This window comes from Centroberyx affinis, unplaced genomic scaffold (assembly GCF_046629955.1).
Source record: "Centroberyx affinis isolate AG114_WGS23_722 - 3 ecotype Tasmania unplaced genomic scaffold, CSIRO-AGI_Caff_v1 ptg001499l_1, whole genome shotgun sequence".
Classification (NCBI taxonomy): domain Eukaryota; kingdom Metazoa; phylum Chordata; class Actinopteri; order Beryciformes; family Berycidae; genus Centroberyx; species Centroberyx affinis.
Window position 1 is genome coordinate 224,718 of NW_027279963.1, and position 23,387 is coordinate 248,104.

Consider the following 23,387-nt stretch of genomic DNA (forward strand, 5'->3'; position numbering starts at 1 on the left):
AAAATTCTCTTGGTTGCATGTAAAAAAGCTGTCACCAAATGTTGGCTTCAGAGAGATCCCCCTACTGTGGAACTTTTTACAGGAATTGTCAATCACATACGCTCCATGGAAAAGATGACTTACACCCTTCGTCTACAGAAAGACAAAGGAGAAAAATATTGGAGGAAATGGGATTGTTACTCACAGGAAATGGATACTGATTAGGGTTTTTATTTTTTTTTATTCATTTATTTATTTATTTACTTTCTTTTTCCCTTTCTTACATTAGGCATCAATGCCGAAAACCTTGTCTAATGAACTGTACCTGCCTACCCGTCTCTGATGATTACTGATACCACACATGACCTCATGTTCTTTGCTCCACATGTTTGTTTGTACACTAAATTTGAAATATTGTCAAAAATAAGAAGTAAAAAAAACAAATATACAGTGTGGATAGAGAGTGATGACACTGAGGTGTGTATTTGCAAACGGATAAGCGGATAATAACTCACATCCTGAGGAATACATCAGTGGCATTATTTGTGAAAACAGCCGGCAGAATGGAAGCTTTTCACTGAAGATTACCACTCCAAAGTCTGCAGTGAAATCTGGACACCACTCTGCCAGAAATATGTCTCTCGTAAAATACAGACACCACTATCAGACTTTTGTTTTTAGTAACATATCAACAAACCAATCAAGGTCACGGCTGGCAGACGTGTCTCTCTATTCTGCTATGCAAATCTGATTATGTTGTGATTAATCACACTAACTCTGGACTAATCAGAGCCGTCAGTCAAGTGAGTTGACAAGTGGGTCATAACATCCATCATCGGGCAGCAGAAGATCGCTCCGCGTGATTTAATCTCAGATGTGACGACAATTAAGTGTCAAGTCAATTTGGTCTCCTGGCACAGTACAGACATTTCCTCTCTAGGTAAATCTGGACCAAAACATGAGCTAATCCTGTGCGGCCTGGTGATGAGCGTTGCTATCGGCAACCCAACGTGTGTGTGTGAGCATCACACTGCCAACCGATCACATGCCTAACTGTGAAACTGGCAACCGATCAATAATGTCAACTGATTGAGTGACGCCTCTGATTGATTTAGTGTGGTTAATCAGTACTTAATCAGATCTACAGTACTTCTTTAACGACAGAAGGGTTTCCCACTGCTTTTCTTGGCAGAAGCCGCCACAAAGGAGGTTAGCTTGTTTGGGAAGCACACAGCGTAAAGCACAACTTCAACACAAACACACACACACTGAATTTTGAAGAGCAGGGAGAGGGAGTAGAGGGAAAAAAATGAGAATGTCTATGGAAATTAACCCAAGGAAAGTCTGGTGTCAACAATCAAGCATATCCCTGTCACATTATGGTAATAAACATGATAAAATTGGTACTGTGTAATTAAATTACTTTGGGAATTATTTGGCAGGGGTTAGGCTCGTGAACAACAACAATCTTTTCAGAATCTCCAACATTCATTGCTGGAATCTAATTACTAGTTGGACACATCATTCTGCAAGAAGCGGATGTGACAGCCTGATATGAAATGCAGGATTCAAGCTTTCAGAGACTTAAAAAAAAAAAAAAAAAAAAATTATAGCCCCAGTATTGAGAAAATTAGTCTATGTTGTAGTGAGCCACTGACAGACAGGATTAGTCAGTGTGTATTCACATTAGCATCATTATCTCATATGTATGGAAATTATTTTAAGTTCTGACTACTAAAACCGTTAATCAAAAAAATACGTCATTATCAGCACTTTCTTCACAAATGGTCCTTCATTTGAATATGGAAGTCACTCATACAATCCTCAATATTTTTTGTGCACATCCCAGCAGTACCAGTGGTTTGAAAACCAAAGGTATACATTGTCTCTGTAATGGGGTGTATACTGTATATTTACATCTAATAGAGATGTACAATAATACACAAAAAGACAAGGCAGATTCAGTTAGGATTAACTTTATTCATAAGTACAGACAGAACAACAATTATCCGTCTCATTGGATCCTGTTTTTTTTTTTCCCTTTTTTGTGCGCTCCCAGCTAAAACTCTCTCATGAAGGACTTTTAAACATACTTAACAATTAAATGTAAACTACGTCAACTAAAATTAATCAGCTGAAATAAACTGAAACAGCCAAACTACGACATTTTCAGACTAAGAAATAAGCAAATCTGATAAACCTTGATAGCTTGTAAAACATTCTTGATGAAAATTATGCGGAGACATTTTGAATCTGCAGGAGGTCGTGCCTGCTAAACTGAAAGAGTAAATAAACAGTTTGGTTGGTTCCATAAAAAACACAAAAACACAAGGAGGAAAGCAATAGAAAGAAAATACAGTGAAATGTCACAGACCTTATTTTAATACTCTCCCCTACCGTTTACCTCTAGATCGCATGAGCTACAGAATAGGTCAACATTATATCCTCCCTCTGAAACCAAATAACATTTTCCAGCTGTGTGTATGTTTTTTCCTCTGGTATTATTTATTTTTCTCCCCCCAGACATTGAACAGCAGTACATTGTCACAAGCAAGTTTGAACATTAGAATTGCTGGCTAAGACATTACAGAGAAACACTGCAATACAGTTTGCATTATTGCGCGAGTTTATGCCATAATCTTACATGTGCAAATTTACACAGGACAGAGAAGAGGGAAGGCGGGTCGGAGAGGAACAGGCGATGAAAAGGTGGGATGGACAGCAGGAGAAGAAGAGAAGAGCGGTGAGGACTAAGAGGAGAGGAGGAGGGAACTTTACATTGTTGTGCAACAGCTTGTCAACACTCACTCATACAGACCCATGACTTCATCTTCAAATATCTCTTCGAACAAAATATCTCATTTCAAATATGCATTAATAAAGCCTGGAAGTACAGTGAAGCAGAGGGCGAGGTCTGGGAGGCATGTCAGTGTTTTCATAATTAACCAGGGCAGTGTGGCAGTGTGGATGCATAGTTCAAAACGGGGATTGATTCAAAGATAATGGAGCAAAAATAGTGGAAGGAATCCAAAAACAAACAAACTGATATGTCAGTTGTGCTACACAAAGGTGTGCAGAAATATTGGGACAGTAATCTGTTGTAGTGTTTATTTCTGGTTTTAACATGGAAGCCATGGCAGACACCAGCAAAAACTGTTCTTTTGCCTGATATTTATATTTTGATGCAAGATGTTTCACTGTGGATGCGTCAACAGCAACAAACTTTAGCTCATTGTCCCAATAATGACATATTTCAGTGTGTTTCAAGGAGCCCACTGGCATCTCTTTCCACAGAGTCCAGATTGCTGGTAATCACTGCTGCCACTTTCCTGGGTCCTACAGCAAATGATGTGCGACCTCACACTGCGCTTCTCTGCTTGTTAATCGTCTGCTGTCACCAGCCAAGGTAGCATAAACATTCACTTCGGCATAGATTGTGTTCAGGTACAACACCCAAAAAAAAGAAGAAAAAAAAAAGCCTGCACCAGACATCAGAGGAAAGTAAAATTAAGATAATTCCAACCTTGTGAGAAGTTAATTCAATATTTAACGACATCAAGTGACAACTGTGTAGCAAGGTTACTGCCTTGCTGTTAAATTTTTCGGATGCGATGTTACTATGGAGACGTGGGTTTTTTTGGGGTTTTTTTGCTTTTTCCCCAGGCAGCACTCAACGGCTAGGAGTGTTAGCATGAATATTTTGCACCCGTGCATGTGTGTGTGTGTGTGTGTGTGTGTATGAATATTTCAGATCTTTTAGAATGTGTTTTCCGCTCCGGAGGGGTGACATTAAAGAGGCTGGGCTGACTTTGTCTCTTAAAAATGTTTGCATATGCATGCGCACACACACATTTACAAGCACACATGAAAACATGCACACTCACTTATGCAAACACTCACACACACACACACACACACACCCAGAGGTGGTATTAGAAATATATAGTTGAGTGCTGCCAGTGGGAGTCTCCAGAGTCTCTTATTAGTCCGGCTAATTTCACATGATTTGACGGAGAATTGGTTCATAAATTAATCAGCAGAGCCTCAGAAAATAACAGCACATGCCTCCATTACAGCACAATGTAATCCCATTCACACCTGGCAGTGATTTTTCATTGTTTCATAAATGGTGGAAACGCTTCTCTAACATCGGACAATGAAACCAACACTACAGAAAGGCCTCAAACAGCATTAAGACCATGTGACTTTATACCTCTAACTAAAGCAGGTACCGCTAATTGGTTTTGGTGGCCCACCCTGCCTGTTCAGTAGCAGAGAACACAGTTGGCTGTAGTAAAAACACCACAGAAGTGTTTGAAATGGATTTCTCTAAATCACTTAACAGGTGCAGCTTGGGAAAATCAAATCTCCAATCCTGTTCAGGTGTTTAAAATGTGGCTTAGAGCTTCATTTAGACACAGTCATGTTACAGCCTCCACCTGCTTTGGGATTTCAATGACGGGAGTGAATGGGGCGACATATTCAACCCCAGTACAGATGTGGGATCAACTAGAATGCATTGCTATCAACATGAAAAAGTACTAAACCACCTTCTACCCATTACCCCTGTTACAGAAATATTTCACTTTGGTGCAACATGTGAAGTTTCTGGCATGCGTATCCCTGTGTGGGTCCGTGAACGCTTAGTCACCAATATTGGCAGTCCCAGTTTACCCGTAGTGATGTCCACTTGCTTTGTTTTTGTTATGCTTCTTTTACTGTGAAAATAATATTTCCATCACACATACTTAACTAAAACAGGCCGGTCAAAATATTGTGATTTTTTTTTCCCCTCCTCGTGTTCTTTGTTGTCATCTAATTTTTGACTTTTTTTAATTATGGAGAAAAAGTGAAAGTCTGAACACTGACGGTGATTACACATTCCCACAATGCAGGGTGAGTAATGCTGGAGGCTGATGGCTCATAATGTCTTGCAGAGGCGAGCGTGCTACAAAATTTAAATGACGTTCCGATGCGAAATAGCGCTTGAGCAACAATACATCCACAAATCTATCCTCCTTTCTCTGAACCTGGCTGATTACAAACAACGGTGAGTAGTCATCAATATAAACGTTTTCGCCGCCTCCTCACTTTTCAGTAACAGCATAGTAATCAATGTCGCTGGCACAGAAATGGAAATTGTGCCATTTATTGTAAGTAGATGCTAAGATTCTATTGAGTTAGTATTACACGTGGTTAACTAGATTTACATTATATGTTTAAAGACTGACGTTTTTAAATCATGGAATGTATTAGAATAACATTTCAAATGTATAAAAGTCCTAAAATCATCTGAATTCCCACATGTTGACATGGCATTAATAGATGTATTGAGGAACCTTATTTAGCCCGTCACCTCACCTAGGGAATTACCTGGCTTTCAGGAGAACAAAGCTATTGAAATTCCATTTATATTCAGGCTTTGGGATGGAAAATGAGTTTTAATTTGCAATTTAAAATGCCTTTAGTCGCACAAATCAATAGAGCAATCCCAACAAATGGATGTATTCTTTAGCAGTGCCACATATTTTACTCTTTGCACCTGTTAGGTAACAGGCTGGCTCAAAAGTGTGAGGTTCAGTTGGATCAGGTTTTTACTGCATGTGTTTAGAGTTGTGCTTTTGTCTGATTACTCCATCCTCTCAGCCTGATCTCTGCCTGTTCTTTCTCTCTTCCCGCCCTCCACAGGTCGCTCCATTCTGCATCCCCAGTCTAAACAAATTGATTGATGAGTTGTGTCGTCACGTTAAAGTTAAAGAAAAGGATGCCTCTTTCTCTTCTTCCTCTTTCACCACCTATCCTCCTCCTCACCGATTCCACTTCTCCACATTTCCAGTATCAGATTGTCTCCCTCCTTCCTCTCCTTTTATCTTCGACTCCCCCCCTCCCCCCATCCTCTTGCTCTCTCCCTCATCTCGCTCTACTCCTCTATTTCCAGTATCAGGTCGTCTCCCTCCAGGGAGGAGTCGATCGTGACGTGGACCGCCTTGACCGTCCCGGCCACCGGGGAGTTGACCACCGTCTCCATCTTCATGGCCGAGAGGACGCACAGCGGCTGACCCTTCTCCACCTTTCATGATAATGACAACAGGTCACAGAGCGTTAGAAACAGGAGTCAAACGGACAAGTGGCTGAACTTTAAGTGGAAGGTTAATGCTAGAAAAATGCAGACAAAGCATGGTACATAAAGGAGATGATGATAGCCCATATGTTATGCTTCTCACAAACAAAAGGAAAGTTGGCTACAAAATTAATCCAATGCTTTGCTTTGGCAAAGCTTCTAAAAACGTAACCAAGGACACAGTAGCAGACAGAGTGAGTAATGCAGCAAGCAACACTCTGTGCATGCTACAATTTAATTAACACAAAGGAATCGAAACAAACAAACCGATAACACAAAGGAGAGTGTCAAAAAGGGAAAAAAAAAAAAAAAAGAGGGGGAAGCAGCAAAACATCCGTAATCAACACACATGGTGAAAACGGGCAAAAACACAAGCCGGACAAGACAGAAGCGATAATGAGGAGGAAAGGTAACGGTAAGATCACCTTGGAGCCAACTTCCACTTTGACCTCCAGGACTTTGCCAGGCATGGGCGCCCCCACCTGGCCCTTAATGGACTTCTGAGCCTTGGGATGGAACTTCATCTCCTAGAGGGGGAGGGAGAGAGAGAGAGCGAGATTTCATGCATCTACATCTGTCCGTTCATCCACACATCCCTGCCTCTGTTTATCCCCTCATCTATGCATCGACCCATCCAGTTCATTCAGCCGCCCACTGAATCATTCTCCCCTCCTGAGTCTCCATGTGCTCCTCCCATCCATTGATCCCCAATTCAAAATCACTTAAATTTGCCAAGTGCATTGTCTTAAAATTTCATATCCAACCACCATCCAACTGTCGTTCACCTGTACTGATCTATCCTTCCCTCCCTCCATCCCTTATGTCTAATTTATCCATCGCTCCCTCCTGTATCCAGTAACTGCATCATTCATCCCTCCATCCCCTATGGCCACCTATACCTCTCTCGCTCCCTTCATTATGCATCCCCTCGCTCCTTCCTCTGTCCATCCATCAATCCACCCCTTCCTACCTTCCCTACCCCCTTCCACTCATCCATTACCCCCCTTACATTCATCCCTCCCTATCCTTTCCCCGTACCTTCATGGCAACGGTGTCTTTGACCAGCACAGATCTCAGCTGTCCGTTCAGCTCGAAGAACACCTCTCTCTGTCCGGCCTTGTTCAGGTCTCCCAGGGCCAAGGCCTTGATGTGGAGGGTCTTCCCCCTCTCCAGCTCCACCTGCGACACAGAGGGAGAGAGAAGAGGAGGAGGAGGGGAGGGGGGTGAGAAAGAGGGAGTAGAGGAAACAGGGCGGCAGAGAGGAAAACGGAGGAGGGAAGGGAGGGGACAGAGATTAGATTACATTAGACTAGAAAATTGAAATTAATGTATGGGAATCTGGTTCGCAGGTTCAGCTGAAGCGATAACAGCAGACTGGGGAGCATGGTGAGCAGTGAGGTCACTGGTGTGAGACAGGCACAACTAACTGGAATGTTTCAGAGGCAAGTGGAGAGGAAGGCAAATCCCACTCGGCCCCGGCCAGCTCCTTAAAAGGCAGTTTGAGCTGATGCCCTGTGGAACGCAACCAAGGACTCGTTCATTCATTTTCTTTACCCGCTTATTTCTTTCTGGGGGTCACGGGGGAGCCTATCCCAGCACGCATTGGGCCGAAGGCAGAGAAACACCCTGGACGAGTTTGCCAGTCCATCACGGGGGACTCATTTATCCCCATTGCAATTAGTTTGCTTAATTAACACATGAAAGGATGCAGCATCTTATGCCTGTAAGAAATTGCATTTTACACTGATGAGCGAATTTTTATTGCACTACATCAAGTTAGTGACTCCCTGTCTGGTCTTATCGACTGCTGTTTTTACTTTTAACTCAGCCTGCAAACCAAATTTCCCTTCACGGGACAATAATGTGTTGAAGCGGAAAAACTAAAGGTTTAAACACCAACATTATGTAAATATAAAAGTAAATATAATATTAGTTACTTTGCTTCATACATACTTGCATATAAAAATAATACTTTTTGAAAAAAAAAAGCAATATTAGAGAGACAAAGAGAGGGGTATGGGTGACATGAATAAGAATACTACTGGGATATAAATATACACTATACTTGGAGATTTACAGTATCTGCTACCTCAGAGTTTTAAAGAAGACATGAATGTCTCTATATCTCTCTATCCCTGCATCTGCACCAGACAGGCTGCTCACTGAAGATATCAATTCTCATATCAAAGAGAGGAGGGAAGTGATCTAGACAGAATGACAACAGGAGAGATAAAGAGACGGGAAGAGTGAGAGAAAGACACGATGCCAGACTGGCATAGGGGTGAGGTGGTGATAAAAACACTCTTTTCCTGCCTTTTGTATGTCTCCACACTCTGGGACTTTACCTGCCACCTGTAAGTGTGTCGTTTTAAGAAGAAGACATTACTCTCTCTCTGTATCAACAGCAGACAGGCTGTTTCCCTCTCATATCAATTCCGGTCACTGCCGCGCTCCGTCTTGCTCGGCTTTCCCTCGGCGCCGGCCACTGTACTTCTTCATTTATCTCACGCCCGTTCCTCAGCTCTCTCGCTTCTCCGGGTCTGAAACTAAATTTTTTGTATCTTTCCGTTTGTCTGTCTGCCTTTCTCCGCCTTTCAATCTTTCTCTTTGTCAGTCCTCCCATGTGTCACAGCTTTCCATTTGGCATTGTTATTTCGCTGCCCGTTTCTGCGGCCGTTTCTCCCGCTCTGTCTCTCAAGCTGTGATTAATTTCCTTTGTCGCCCTCTTTCTGCTTCCCTCTCTGTCTCTGTTTCTCTCCTCTCCTGTGTCTGTCCACCTCTTCTCCCTCGACCCTTCGCCTCTCATCCCTTTTGTTTCTCTCCCCCCTCCCTCTCCCATTGCCATCTCGGCTGCTGAGGCTCCATTGATATTCCAAAGTCAGTCTCAGTGCAACGACGAAAATATACACTGCTGTAGGTATGTATTGATCTCAATTTCTTTCTGCCTCTCTCTCTCTCTCTCTCTCTCTCTCTATCTCTCCTGGGTGCTCAAGCTCTCCTCATCTATCTCCCTCACTCTATTTCTGGTACCAAGACCCTATTTCGTTGCATCTTCTTTCTTTCTGGCACTCAAATGCCATCTCTCCCTGTTTCTCTCACCTGCCATGTCTCTCTCTCTCTCTCTCTCTCTCTCCCTCCCCTCTCTCCATCTCCACTCCTGCTTGTACTGTTTTGTCAGGCTCTTGGCAACTCTTTGCAAAAGTACAAAACTGTCTTCCCTCTTCCCACTGCGTGGCTGCTACATCTCCCCACAAGTGTTGAAGATATATGCCTCTTTGAGGAGTTGCGGCTCTTTTAAAGATGATTTTGTGTAAGGCAGAACCATATATATGTACAAACACACACACACACAAACGCATAGGAATAATAGTGTGTACGGTTGGATAAAAGTAGGCTTTTTTTTGCTGATGATTCATCTTCAATGTAGCAACAAAAAAAAAAAAAAAAAGATGAAGACAGGGCAGAAGGACAGCTTTTTATTATGGATCTACACTAAGCCAAGCTGAAACACTGACAAAAGCTAAAAAGACAGACTTCAGCTCACTGTGCCAATACTGAGAACTTTGGCTGTACAGTATGACTAGTATGTAAAATAGTACAAAAATGTCAATACTGCGAGTTTCCAAGAGTTTTTTTTCTCCTTACTGTACGTGGTTCACATCAGGCTCCATATCACGTCTTTGCTTTAACACGACTATTAATGACTTGCTTTGTGTGTGACTAAAGAGATCACTGTGGTGTTGCGGAGCTCCATGTGTCCATGTGCATTAGGGCTGACTGGGTATGTGTGAGACTATGTTTCTATTTCTGACAAACATGATTAATCCCATAATGAGTCATCGACGCATAGCAAATAGGTCAATGTTTTTCCCCTGTTTGTGTGTGTGTGTGTGTGTGTGTGGGTGAATGACAGAGACGGACAGAGCCGTCTTTTGGCTTGGAAAATAACACTGTGACTTAGTTGTCCAAACCCTGTTCCGCTGGAGGGATCAGCTGACAGCCCACCATCTTCTACTCTGAACCGCACCGTTGTGTGTTTGCACACCCGTGGGTGCGTGTGTGTGTACTACTGCAGTCCGAAGAGACTTCACATGCTATTTTGCGATGCAGTTAACTGCTCTTGAAAAGCAATCCGAGGCACAAGAGCCTAATTTTGCGTACAATATCTTTACACCAATCTGGCTTAAAGCAGCAACATGCCAGTTTGGTAAAAGAAAATGGAATCTCTGAAGCTTCAAAATAAACATTTTAAGAAGTTATCCTCAGCGCTTGATAAATACCTCTCTGCGGGTGGAAAAATTGATTCCCTGGAACAGCGCTTGCAGTTTGAAAAGAGCCATTTTCGTAGCGCCGGTTGTGCCCTCCCACCACATCCTCAGTGCAAACAAACAGGCGTCTTCCAGACTCGCTGTTGGCTCACTTTGCCCGAGATGGTTCTCGTATAGGATTTGTGATAGGGTTAGAACTAAGTGCTGAGCAATTCCACATAATTACTACGAAAGCCGTTATATCTACTCTCCTCAACATCATCATGGAGCTTTAAATCTAGCTCAGCGCTCAAAAGATTTGGCGCTTAAACCGGTTTTGATCAAGATTTCCGGTGTGTGCTTCGGACACTAGCTGCCTAGATCTAATAAAGAGCTGAATGTTCTGAATATACAGTTAATAATGTTGCTGTGTAAGCTGCTGGGAGAGTGATCTGTTGTGAACAGTGGGCCTCTTTTGCTGTTGTCACTGTTGGTTTACAATGGAGACCAATAAAGTCTCAGAATCAGAGGCTGACAGTCTTTTGATGTAACATCCGTTTTATATTGTGGGCAATTTAACAGGAAAAACAACTCTAGCGCTCCCAGTATCATACAACCTTTTTTGTCTAATATGTCAGTTACACCCTTCTTGCTCCAAACCCTGTTGAAACAAACACCGTCCATCTATATTACCTATCATGTGCTGATCTGTCACTGGCTTTGTTATATTGGGAGTCAAAGCTATTTATTCTGTTACTTTCTTTCTTGCCTGTCTGCTTTAATTTACATTGTTGCTCTGTGTGTTTGTATGTCAGGTACACACACATCATGCTCTTTGATTTGTATAAACACAGGGGATAGAATTGAAAATTAGCCAATATATGGGGCCAATACAGCACATTTACAGTAATGTTCATAATAATAATAATACTACTACAATATGAGCAGTTTGGTTGCAGTGCAGTGGCACATGAAAATATGACCAGGAGGTGGGTATACTGACACCACCAAACATCCATACACATACACTATATAAATATTATCAACTGGTATTTATCATATAGATGTTATTATCATGAGTCTGATGGTGGATATACCCCCTATACCTGCCTGTACACTTGACTTTAATAATGTGTTGTGTTCTGAAATATGCCTCAGAGTGTGCAGCTGCTGTCACTCACTGGGAACAAAATCAACCTGCCACTAACATATTTAAACTGTCATGGCGCCTCATGCAAACATCATAACTAAAAGTCAGCTTGTCAGGAACTGAGCAAACGCAATTTTCCCTATTGATGTCCATTTTTCTTCTTAACATTTTCAGTGCATCATTGACAGAGGTGTATGATTACCGGGTCATTTGAATGCGACAACAGCGAGATCAATCAGACCCAATACAGGAGCTTCTTTTAGCCCTTGAAGAATTCTACACAGCGAGCAGAAAGGGAAGAACAAAAAGAAATATCCCATTGCATCTGACAGGTCTCTATTTTGACATGTTTTCGTCCCGCCTCTCGTCTCCGTCTCGTCTCATGTCAGACACCTAATCGGACCTGATCTGGTGGGACTAGCCATCGTCACGACAACTGGGGGAAAGCGCCATTGTTTCCGTGGCGATGGCTGATGACGAGCAGAACTCTGGCGTCTGGATGTTCTAAAAATGACAACAAGACTTCTGACGGATTGAAGATGAGATAAACAGAAGCGAGAGAAAGCGAGCACACCGGGAGAGAGGAAGAAAAACTTTAACAGTTTTGCATTTGGAAGACGCTTGAATGACAAGTTTGTCACTTAGAAGGGAAAAAATAAATCAAATGTTGCTTTGAAAGCCAAGACAGGTTAAGTACAAGGTTTCCAATCTTAAAGAAGGGACAGTTGGAAAATCAATTTGACTGCAAGAAAAGCCAATATAGCCATGAGCAAGTTTGGAGATAGATGTTAAATCTCTTCCCTCTCCCGGCCTATCCCTCTACAACAGAGGCTTTCAAAGTGTTTGTTGGTAATTTACATGTACTTTTTGCTGTGACCCTGAGCTTGATGTCTATTTACACTGCACCTACCAGTCTAAAACATTTGATTCAAGCCAGCCTTTTAGTATATTGTGGGGAATTGAAAAGAACGGCAGAACGGAGCCAGCAGCTTCATACCAAATTAAATTGTCAGCTGAAGCCACCAATAGTCCCTAACAGTTTAGGGATTTATTTGAATCACTCCGTGGTCCAACTCTGGGTCTCATGCCAGACTTTGAACAGCACTGGCCTTCCTATGTCTTACAATGGAAGATGCACACCCAGGCGTGATTGACAAGAGGGGGATATACACCCCCTTAACATCAATACGGCTCCTGATTCTTTGGTAATAAGACGGTGGCAAAGTGGTGGGACTCTCCCTGTCAATGAACTCCCTCGTCTGTAAAAATCAATTCCACCAGTTTGGAACAATTTCTGCTGCATTGAAATGAAGCAGTAATTAAACAGTGTTGCCTTTGGCAGCTTTGAATCTGTCAGTTAAATCGTTGTATGTTATTCATAAAGAGTGAATCAAGAAAACTGTTATTGTTGTGATCATTATTATTACTAAAACTAAGACGCAGAGTCTGGACAAGAAACCTCTGAAAATTCAAGGTGAAAGCTAATGAGCGGCTGAATAAAACACAGATTTCCTTTAATCTTGTTGCAGGATTTCAAACTGTATCAAAGCATAAAAAAAACTCAAAAAGTTTCATTTAGGTGATGAAATTGCAATAATGACGAGAAATGAAATCCAGGGGAATAATTGCGTGATGACTCCAGTGTTCCTATAGCAGCCTATTTAACGTCTCCTCGTATAATGTCTTCGAATACAAGTGGAAAAAAAGGGTATTTTTAAGCGATACTCAGCGAGATCTTTGGTTTTCTTGATTTTGCCGTCATTTCTGGTGATTAATGGTCTACACTGGCTTCTTATATTTCTTCTACCTACTTCATCTTCTAAAACAAAAAAACTAATAAAACGCTGCTGTTGCTCCAGTCAAAACATAAAAGGCATCACTTGCTGAGGAACTGGGTGTAGGCTGAATCACTGTTGTATCAATCAGCGATAGAGAGGAGCAAAACGGACATTTATTTATATGAAAAATGAGCAGATTATAACTTTAAATTAGCCAAAACGTTTCATATTTTACATACATTACGTTAAACTCACCTTCAGCCAACACACCAAAGACACACAAAAGCTGCCAACAAAGAGCGTTTCTCATCCACAGACTCCTCCACAGAGTCTCTCATGTTTCTTCTCACTGCCGCCAGTAAAAACCTACTCCTCAAAACCCCCATGCAGTGATAAAAATATAGGCCTCTCCACTCCAAACATACAAGACCTCCGTAAAGCCACAGTCAACAGAAAGGTCACCACCATCAGTTGTGACCCGTCGCACCCCCTTCCTTGACTGCCATCCGGTCACAAGTACCTTGTTCAAAATAGGTTTTATCCCATATGCCATCCTGGACTCACAACCCACTGGACTGTTTTATTTCTTCTGCAACTATGTGAAATGTCTTCTTGTCATGTCTGCATTCCCTCTATCATGGTGTGATGGTTTGTGTCAAGTCATGTATCTGAGTCTGATTGGCTGTGGAAATTAATCTCCTCCTTAAGGACGAATATAGCTCCAATATAATGTAATATAGAATATTTATAGTATATCTCAAAGTCCTGTCCTGTCAGATGTCAAATGTGGCATTACTGTGTGTGTATGTACAGAGGTGTGTGTGTATGTGTGTCTAATTTGCATAGCAAGGAACATTCCTAAACCTAAAACAAAATAAAGATTTTAGAAGACGGCTTGCAGTTCAAATGTATTGCATGTCGTCTCTAGAAACATTACTTGATGTGAGGACAAACTGAGTGACAGACTCTTCCAACTCCTCTCCTGCCATATGCAGTTCAATAACAAAGCAAAATTTCTCTGTGATCCAACTTCTGAAATCTGCTGCAAAGTTCACCGTGTTCTGACTTCACCGAGTTCACCATCAGTAGTTTCAACAATCACTTTGGACTTTAACAATCACTCTGGACTTCACTCTGGACTCAAACCATCACTTTGGATTTCAGTCTTCACTCTGGACTTCAACCATCCTTTTGGCGTCAGTCTCACTCAAAGTAGTTTCCTAAATCTCAATCTCAATCTCATCATGATATTTTGTTTATGGCGGTGTGATTTTTTTTTCAAACCCGCTGTCTCTGTACCAAGAGAAACCTTTTCAGACACTCAATCAGCATAACGGATGTCTCTAGAGTTATTTCTGCTGGCTGTAGTGCCATGTTCATGTGCGTTCAAACTGATTTCCAGCATGCTCTTTCTGCTTCTATAAACATTTGAGTTGACCGTCATTCGTTTTTCCCATCGCTACCTAAAAATCAGCTCTCTCCAGGCAAGGTAATGTAAGCGTCTATATAACCACTCCCAATTTTGTGGTGCTGCAGTACATTTCAAAGTGACAGCCAATTATTATATCGCCTATCTAAGCGATTATTACATGCTTGAGCACTTCAATATAGTTTGCATGCACAGCAATACACCTCATTTGTCTATTTTGACTACATTAACCAGTCATGTTCAACCTCTTCCCTGTTGGATAATAAACAAGAACAGTATCAGCTATAGAAAATCGCCTGTTTTTCTCTGTTCTGAGATACGGGCCCTCTGTGCTTCTCACAGGCTCGATCTCAAACATCATCTGACAAAATGAGTCAGTTATTTCTGTTAGGGGAGGCCAGTCTGACGGCCCGAGGGATCAGGAATGTCATTTGTCCTTCCCTTGATGGGAATTAATATCCCTTTCTTCCCCGCTGTGTTATCGTCACGACTCCTCACTCCTGTGACTCTGCACTATCAAACTGTATTTACAGCAATAAGAAAATCATACGAATCACGTCTGGACTTTATTGAATAGTGTTCTATTGCAGAATTAATTAAAGAGGGAAAAGTTGTATTATTGTGAAAATTCATCCTCAACTATTACCACACACCTTAGCTGCGAATTTTCACAGAAGTCCCAAAATCCTCTTCTTGATTTCAGAAAGAACTATTTGGCAACATTTGAGAAAAAAAATCTCCTTTTTTTTTTATTACAATTCCTGAGGCTATCTGATGTGGATTATCACTGACATTTGCATTTTTAGCACCAAGCTGCTATGGGACTGTACAGAATGAGCACTGGCGTCCTGACCTGTCACCACACTGCTCAAACAGACGATGAAGAATAGCCTCTCTTCCTCGTCTTTAGACATGATTTATGGTATAAGCGAGTAAGTCTTTTGCAAAAGAGGGACACCACTGAGGTTAATGTGGCATGAGTTCAAAATGTTTTGGACAAAAAAATGAAGAATAGTCTGAGGTGTTAACTCCTACTCAGGCAAAAATATGACCATGTGTCAAAAGTACTACAGTTCTTTACCTCAAACTCCTCAGCAATCTTGGGTCCATCCAGGAACAGCCGGGTGTTGAGGCAGTCCACTGGGCCAAAGTTAGCTACAGAGAGAGAGAGGGGAGAGGTGAAAGAAAGGTTGAGTTAACGCCATGGCAACCAAATTGAATCTTTATTTTATATAGAGCGTGTCTATCTAGGTTGAATGAATGATCTCAAACTCATAGTGAGTGAGTATATGTGTGGACACTCATAGAAGGTCCTCACAAGTATAGAGCTTAAGGCTATAAATTGTCTACTGGCCAAAGCGACAAGTGCAGTTGGCTGGAGGCTGGTGTTAATTTCAAGCCTCAATAATAATACAAATGAGTGAGAGTGTGTGTGTGTGTGTGTGTCTGACCAACTGCCATGAAGCCAGGCTCATTTAGCTGCACAGGAGACCCAAGTTTGATCAAAATACATGTTTCAATAATTAACAATTCAAACAAAACAATTTATTGAACCCTATTATTTAATGTACCATTTTAAAGCCCTGAATGCAAAAATCAATAATCTGTGAAAAACCCACATGATGGGTCAGTTACATATACTCACTGCCAAAAGAAACGCAACATTAAGCTAATTTAATTTATCATTTTACTCGTGTGATATTTAATAGATTTTGCGTACATATGTGAACAATAACCAATGAAAGTCTGTGACAATTTGTGACTGCAGATCCAGAAGCATGTAGGGGGTCCAAACTGAAAATCACAACATTTGATGATGGAAAAATTCATGATGTTTGAAATCACCCCACCAGTTAAATTCCTAAATTTAATGACTCAGTAGCTCAGTAGCGTGTACAGCCTCTTCTAGCATTCACACAGGCAACACAGTGTCTTGATGTACTGAACACACATATCGTCTCATGCTTGCTGCACAGCTGCCCTCAACTCAGCATGCGTGTCAATTTGACGGCCGTCTGACACGACTTGATCCTCATATGCTCAATTGGGTTCATTGGGTACATTGTCCTGCAGCAGGGTGGTGTTTGGGTATTCCCTAACAAACAGAAGAACTACTGGCTGTAGGATCACATCGATGCAACGGCGTGCAGTGAGCATTCAACTCCGATTTGAAAATGTGCTAATCCCACATGTCTCAAACAGTGGCTAGACGGGGATTAAGTCTCAGCACAGACTGCAGTGAGCATGATTATTGTTCACTAATGAGGTAAACAGTCCAATATAATTATGTTATGCTACATTCACCCAGTTACAAAGCACTTGAAGATACAGTACGTCTGCCCACTCACAAGTGAAGTCTTTGTATTCCTGGAACACCTTGGGGTACATGGCTGCTGACATCACGTCCTCGGGGGTGATGTCATCGCCGTGCGCCTCTCTGAGCCCCTCCTCCAGGGCCTTGAAGTCCATGGGGGGCAGGGAGGCCCCGGGACGTCCCTCGATACGGGGGAGGGACTTCAGAACCTGGGGAGTGTGTGTGGGGAGGGTAGGATAGAAAGAGGAGAGGAGAGAAGGGAGCAAGATGGAGGAAGAGAAAAGAGGAGGAAGATGGAAGAGACAGATGAGAGAGAAAGAGAGATTACCAAAACATTTTATTAATAGTAACAGCCGTGTGGTTTCTTTCCGAATGTTTTTCCACTCGTAACATCCCCATGGGACGCTGACACACGTAGGCTGTATAAAGTGCCTGCAAAACCTTCACATGGGAAGCTATATGCCTGAATAAAAGATACATTCTGTCAAAGAGCACAGGGGGAGGTGCAGCAGAGACTTTGGGAGGGAGGGGGGAGGAGGAGGAGGGAGGTAGAGATGAATGGGGGAGGAGGATGAGGAGAAAGTGGGGGAGGGAAAAAGACAAAGAGGGAGAGAGAGAAACAGTTGGAGAGCACATAAAAACTTTATTAAGGCGCGTTTATTTGCATTAAAGTGGCGCCACCGTTATGTCATCGTCTACAATGATTTCTTTTCAAGTTCCCTCCATCTCTCCCTCTTTCTTAATTAATTTCGTTCCCTCTCCGTCCGTCAAGTAAAGCACCGTGGGCTGCTGGCGGCGAGAGCAGCGCGGCGACGGGAACGCACACTTGCACAAAATAAGTCATGGCGACGCAGGATATTAAAGCTTCCCCTTCACCCGTCTTCTTTGACCCACAGTTGACCGCGGTGTCGCTGCGTCCGTGATGCATCATCCGTCCGTGTTCCTCCTCTGGTAGATAGAGTTTAGATGGGGCAAAACGAGCGGAGAAAAGAAAAAGCGAAGAGAGGCGGGGAAGGAGGGAAAGAAAGACTAACAGCGGGGGGTGGGGGGTGGGGGGGGGGGGGCAGAGGTTATGTGGTGGTGGAGGAGCGCCACTGGTTACACTGACTAATGATATGACATTTGAACCGCCCACGCAGTTGTCGGTATCTCCGACACAACTTGTAGAGACAATCGATCTGAGGATGCTAACGTCTGGGGAGGGGATTATGTCAAAACACAGGCATTTCGCCTAAAGGCTGCTGCCTTAAAGGATAATTCCTGGTTTGTTTTTATTTTCAGGCGCCTCTTTGGCCTTTGACAGTTCAGAGCCTACACAGGCTTTGTATAGACTAGAGAGAGAGGGAGAGACAGAGAGAGAGAGAGAGACTGTCTTACAAAAATTAGCTCATTTGGCCTACTGCTTTCACATCTTCAGCTAACTATGCTGTATGTATAGAATAAGCTAATTGCTGTGTGTCACACTACCTCTCTCAAGTGTGTGTGTGTGTGGGTTTGTTTGTCCCTAAAGTCTATATGTAATTAGTACAGCCTTCCTTTGTGTACAGCTCTGCCAGCGTGTGTTTTGACTCATTTACACTTTAAGCATAGTGCTGCATGTGACTAAAATTAAACATTCTATATGCCAAAGTTCTCCTATGTGTGTGTGTGTGTGTGTGTGTGTGCTTGTGCTACTGTACTCCAGTGTGTGTTTTACATCCTCTCTGGTCTATGTGTATTTGAAACTTGCATTTACATGTGTGTATGACTGTGTGTGTGTGTGTGTGTGGTTTGCAGGAATCTCCAGACAAAGGGCCCAGTGCAATGCTATTAGTCACAGCACTAGCAGCTCAAAGATAGCTGCCTCATCTGTGTGTGTGTGTGTGTGTGTGTGTGTGTGTGTGTGTGTGTGTGTGTGTGTGTGTGCGTGTGTATGTGCGAGAAAGAGAGAGAGAGACACTTCAAAGATGCCAGGCTCATTGGACTCTCCGCTCATTAACATTGTGTCCTCTGAGGATGTCTACTACCTAAATTACTTGATTGTCTAAGTGTGTGTGTGAGGGAGAGAGAGCGAGGGAAAGAGAGTGTGTGCCTTCATTACTAAAGGGAAGAAAGACAAACACTTCCTCCAAGGTTATTTGCTCTCTTACTTCCTCCTCTTTTCTCTTAAAATCCCTCACCAACGCACTGCCACTCTCTCTCTCTCAGTCTCTCCGTCTCTCTCAGACACATTTTCTTGTCAATGATTCTTACTTTCTTTCTGAGTGCTGCACTCCAAGGGGAAACCATTCAACCTGTGCTGTATTTTAAACAATAATCTTCCTGTTGCTTGGAATCACTTTTCTCCCTGACGGCCTCTCCTTTTCCCTTCCTCCATCCCTCTCTCCCTCCCGCCATCTCCTCTTCACTCACTCCCCCCTGTTTCGCCCTCCTATCTTTCCTGTCTCTCCCTCTGCTGTCCACTCTCTGTCCGCCCACACCACAAGTGAACCGAGCGTGACAGAACTAAAATCAGGAAACGCCTCAATTACCACTGTCTGTCCTGAAAAGTTTTCTCCATGCATGCATAGAACTTGTGCGCATGTGACTCTCAATTTAGGTACACAGATACAAAGAGCGAGTGTTGAGTGTGTGTGAGAGAGATAAACGCATATATCTGCATGATATAATGGTGAAATGACTGCTTGCTGACTAATTAATGCCACCAAAGCTTCATTAAAGAAACATAAGTTCATTCCATGCAGCTGACATGCAGAGATAACCTTCAGCTACTGTACAGAGACATAGCTATGGCTCTGTCTTGCATGCAAAAATGGAATTGTGTGCGTATGCATGCAAATGCATGCTACGAAATGTATAGAGTCGCTAACAAGCTAATGAAATGAGAGCTTCATTAAAAAAAATGTAACTCAAACTCGTGTGTCTTGCATGCGATACTAACCACACACACACACACACACACACACGCAGAAACATGCTGACAGAAAAGCATGGGAAAGAGCCCCAGTTATGTAGTGGTAAATAAAATGGTGGCTAAATGCTGAGTCGATGATCGACATGAAGCAAACCACCAATATAAACAAAAATCAAGTGCTTTAGGAAAAAATTATGTTTTCTTTTCCTTAAAACACCCAACTTGATATAACTTACATTAGTTTGACATGAATTATTATAATGTGTATTACAAATTTATCTCAAACATATGTCAAACATGTCTTGCATGCAAACATAGGCCCACACACAAACACACACATAAAAACATTCTGAAAGGAAAGCAAGAATTGTCTTCTACCAAATAAAGCCCTTTGAATTTAATTGAATCAGAGAGAGAGAGCATTAGTCCTACCTCAGGCCATATGTGATAAAGCCTCTTGGTGTTTCTGTACTAAATATCAAGCATGGCTTGTCCCTCCTGTACCCACCATCACTGTTGTCACAGTGTGGATGTCTGCAGGGGGAGATTTAAAGGAATGCTCTGACTTTTTTGGGGCTAACAAGCTCTTTGATCACCCTATCACAGTGCGATGAGAAATTGGCAGCAGTTCTGCTTCTGTGTGTTGAAGATTTATTTACAACACTTCAACACAGGCTAAAGCTTTGGTGCATGGTATATGCTTAATGAATGGTACAAGCTGACTTAGCATCATATAAAAAGAATCACGGCACACTAGAAACTCAACACACATAGGCGTGAATGCAACTATTCCAATCTCTGCTACACAAAGATGAGCTGAGGCAAGAGCTCAAATCAGAAAATTTGGAGGATTGCATTAATGTGTAATGAGAGAAGATGGCAGCCTTTGTCATGACAATTTATTCCCCTCGCTGACTAGAGATTAAAGAAGTTAATCGGAAAACGTGAGGATGAGGATCAACAACAAAGCTGCTCGCCATCTTGTTGGGTAAATAGCAACGAGCCGCCCACTTTATGTCTCCCGTGCCACTTGTTTTGGAGAAATGGGAGAGAAAGAAAGAGAGGCGCAGACAGAGAAATAGAGACAGAGGGTGTGCAAGGCGTATGTCAGAAACAAAAATTGGGATTCTGGAGGGCGGGATTGCCTGGGAAACGTAACGCCTCGACTGACAACATTTGATCTTATATTCGCTTAACTGTAGGCTTCTGTATAGAGACAGAGAAACAGGACAACTAGACGAAGGGAAGGGTGACGGGAAGATGAGGGAAGACAAGAGCCGGATACACAGACAGGTAGAGGGAGAAACAGGAATTAAACAGAGAGGCAGACAAATAGGTATAGATGGACATGCAGATTCATAAAAGGACCAATTAACGGATTGACGAAGAAATCTGAAATACAGATTGACAAGAGGAAAAAATGTCCCTCAGCCAAATCCAATACTACAGCTGCTCATTAAGAGAGGAAGAGAAGAAAGAGACATAATGATTAATAACCTGATCCCCACTCTCAGACTCCGTAAAGGATGTTGACACATGTAGGAAAGTTACACACAAATGGTCTCATTCTCACGCATGCAGCCCGACATCATGATAATCTTGTGCTGTTCTGTTGCTCTAATGGACAGCAGACAGGGTCTTGTAACAAATATTTCATGTGTCTGGGACCAGCCGGCCGGCCCGCTCATAATGCATAATGGAATGTCCAGATCCACGGACGTCAATGAGGGAAAAAATAAACAATCCACTAGTTTCTCTCACTTTTTCAAAACTCAGACTTTTTGAAAAGGTGTGGTTTTTGCATATTTGTGCCAATAACTCAGCAGGTTTCAGGTGTCATGCGTGCGTTTCCTGTGTGTGTGCACGTGTGCGTTCATGCGACTTTCCCGGGAGGGTTGGCGCAGGCGGTGCGTGGAAGCAACGCCAGCATCATGCGGGCGTGAGCCGCACACACACTTGGCTGATCTGCGTCTTTCTCTCGCATTTTCCAGGCGCGAGAGGCAGAGACAAAGAAGTCGACAAGAAGTAAAGAGAGAAAGCGAGCGAGCGGAGATGAGGAGAGAGCCACGTCACGCTTTTCTTCACTGTTTTCAATCTCCTCCTGGGAACTTGCAACGGTGAAATGTAACCAAGCATAAGTGTGTGTGTGTATTTGTGGTGTGTGCGTACACTTGTGCATACACGTGTGCCTTTACATGTGCTCTCCTGGATGTGATAGTGGGGTGTGTGTGCGCTTGTGGTGAGTGTGTGTGTTGCATGTGCTTCCCTGGATTTGTGAGTTTGTGTGTACTGTAGTTTCTTGCTTCCCCTTAAAGGAATAGTTCACCCAAAAATGAAAATTCTGTCATCATCTGCTCACCCTCATGCCAAATGAAACACAGGTGAAATTTGTTAGTCCATATAACACACAGGGAGGTTGCCAGCACAACTTGGTAGCAGCCTTCTCCAAAACAACTGAAGTCAATGGGGACCAGTTCTTTAGAGCTCCAAAACAAAAACAGCCAAACAATCACACTGTGAATAGAAAGACCTATACACCATTATTTGTTGCAAATCAGTCAGATGTAGTTAAGATTTGCACTAAATGATGGTGTAAATATACTGTAGGTCTTTTTGGAACTCTGAAGAACTGGTCCCCACTGACTTCAGTTGTTTTGGAGAAGGCTGCTATGCTATGTGCTGGCAACCTCCCTGTGTGTTATATGGACAAACTTCACCTGTGTTTCAACTGGCATGAGGGTGAGTAGATGATGACAGAATTTTCATTTTTGGGTGAACTATTCCTTTAAGGTGTCCTGAAAGACTAACTCGCTGGTGGAGGCTTGCTTTGCCTAGGCCTCACAAATGACCCTGTATTAGTCTCACTCGTCCCTTACAGCCCTTGGTTTGGTATGGGCGGGAGTCCCTTCCCTTCAGGTCACTAACCCAACCTTGGCTCCCATAGGCCTAGAAGCTGGAAAGGGATATTCCCTGAGTTCCCCAAGAGAGACGTTTAGTAGTTTATCTTTGCTAAATTTACGACCTAACTCTGTATCTAGTCTTTGTTTTAGCCAACCAAGTTTAATCAGGTCACCCTGGCGAGAGCTAAATATTACCCCCTAAATAGTGTCAGCAGGCTTACCTTTCTTGAAGTCCTGGCTTTGTCTTTCTGAGTTTTTATTAAAGCAACATACACAACAAAATTATCAGTCCCTTCCAGAAGGTTTAGCTGTCTCACAAAAGAGGAAGTGTATCTGTCTCTGTATAGCAAGCTTCTGCGGGGTGTTTATCTTACCACCCCTCTCATCATATTTTAACATATTCCTGATGATTAAAACAGTTACAGGCGTGTCCTGTTTTCTTATAGGTGGACACTGTCTTTAGTTAAATCAAGCATTACATTTCAGTTAGCAAGCAGGTGGAAGCACAGCTAAATATGGTTTCTTTCAGCGAGCCTGTTGCTGACATGCCATCTTTCAAATCTTTTTGACATGTGA

The 23,387-nt window shown here is 42.6% G+C and overlaps 1 protein-coding gene across 1 annotated transcript in view; it reads right to left on the bottom strand.

Moving 5' to 3' along the window:
* Nucleotides 1–1,993: 1,993 nt before the first annotated feature.
* Nucleotides 1,994–23,387, bottom strand: part of LOC139650512 (pyruvate carboxylase, mitochondrial-like) — a 269,814-nt gene continuing 248,420 nt past the window's right edge. The window contains exons 22-26 of the mRNA XM_071527203.1: nucleotides 17,053–17,227; nucleotides 15,786–15,859; nucleotides 7,139–7,279; nucleotides 6,526–6,627; nucleotides 1,994–6,049 (exon numbers count right to left, since the gene is read on the bottom strand). Coding sequence (XP_071383304.1) covers nucleotides 5,900–6,049; nucleotides 6,526–6,627; nucleotides 7,139–7,279; nucleotides 15,786–15,859; nucleotides 17,053–17,227 — 642 coding nt within the window. The 3' untranslated portion in view covers nucleotides 1,994–5,899. The remainder of the gene's footprint in view (nucleotides 6,050–6,525; nucleotides 6,628–7,138; nucleotides 7,280–15,785; nucleotides 15,860–17,052; nucleotides 17,228–23,387) is intronic.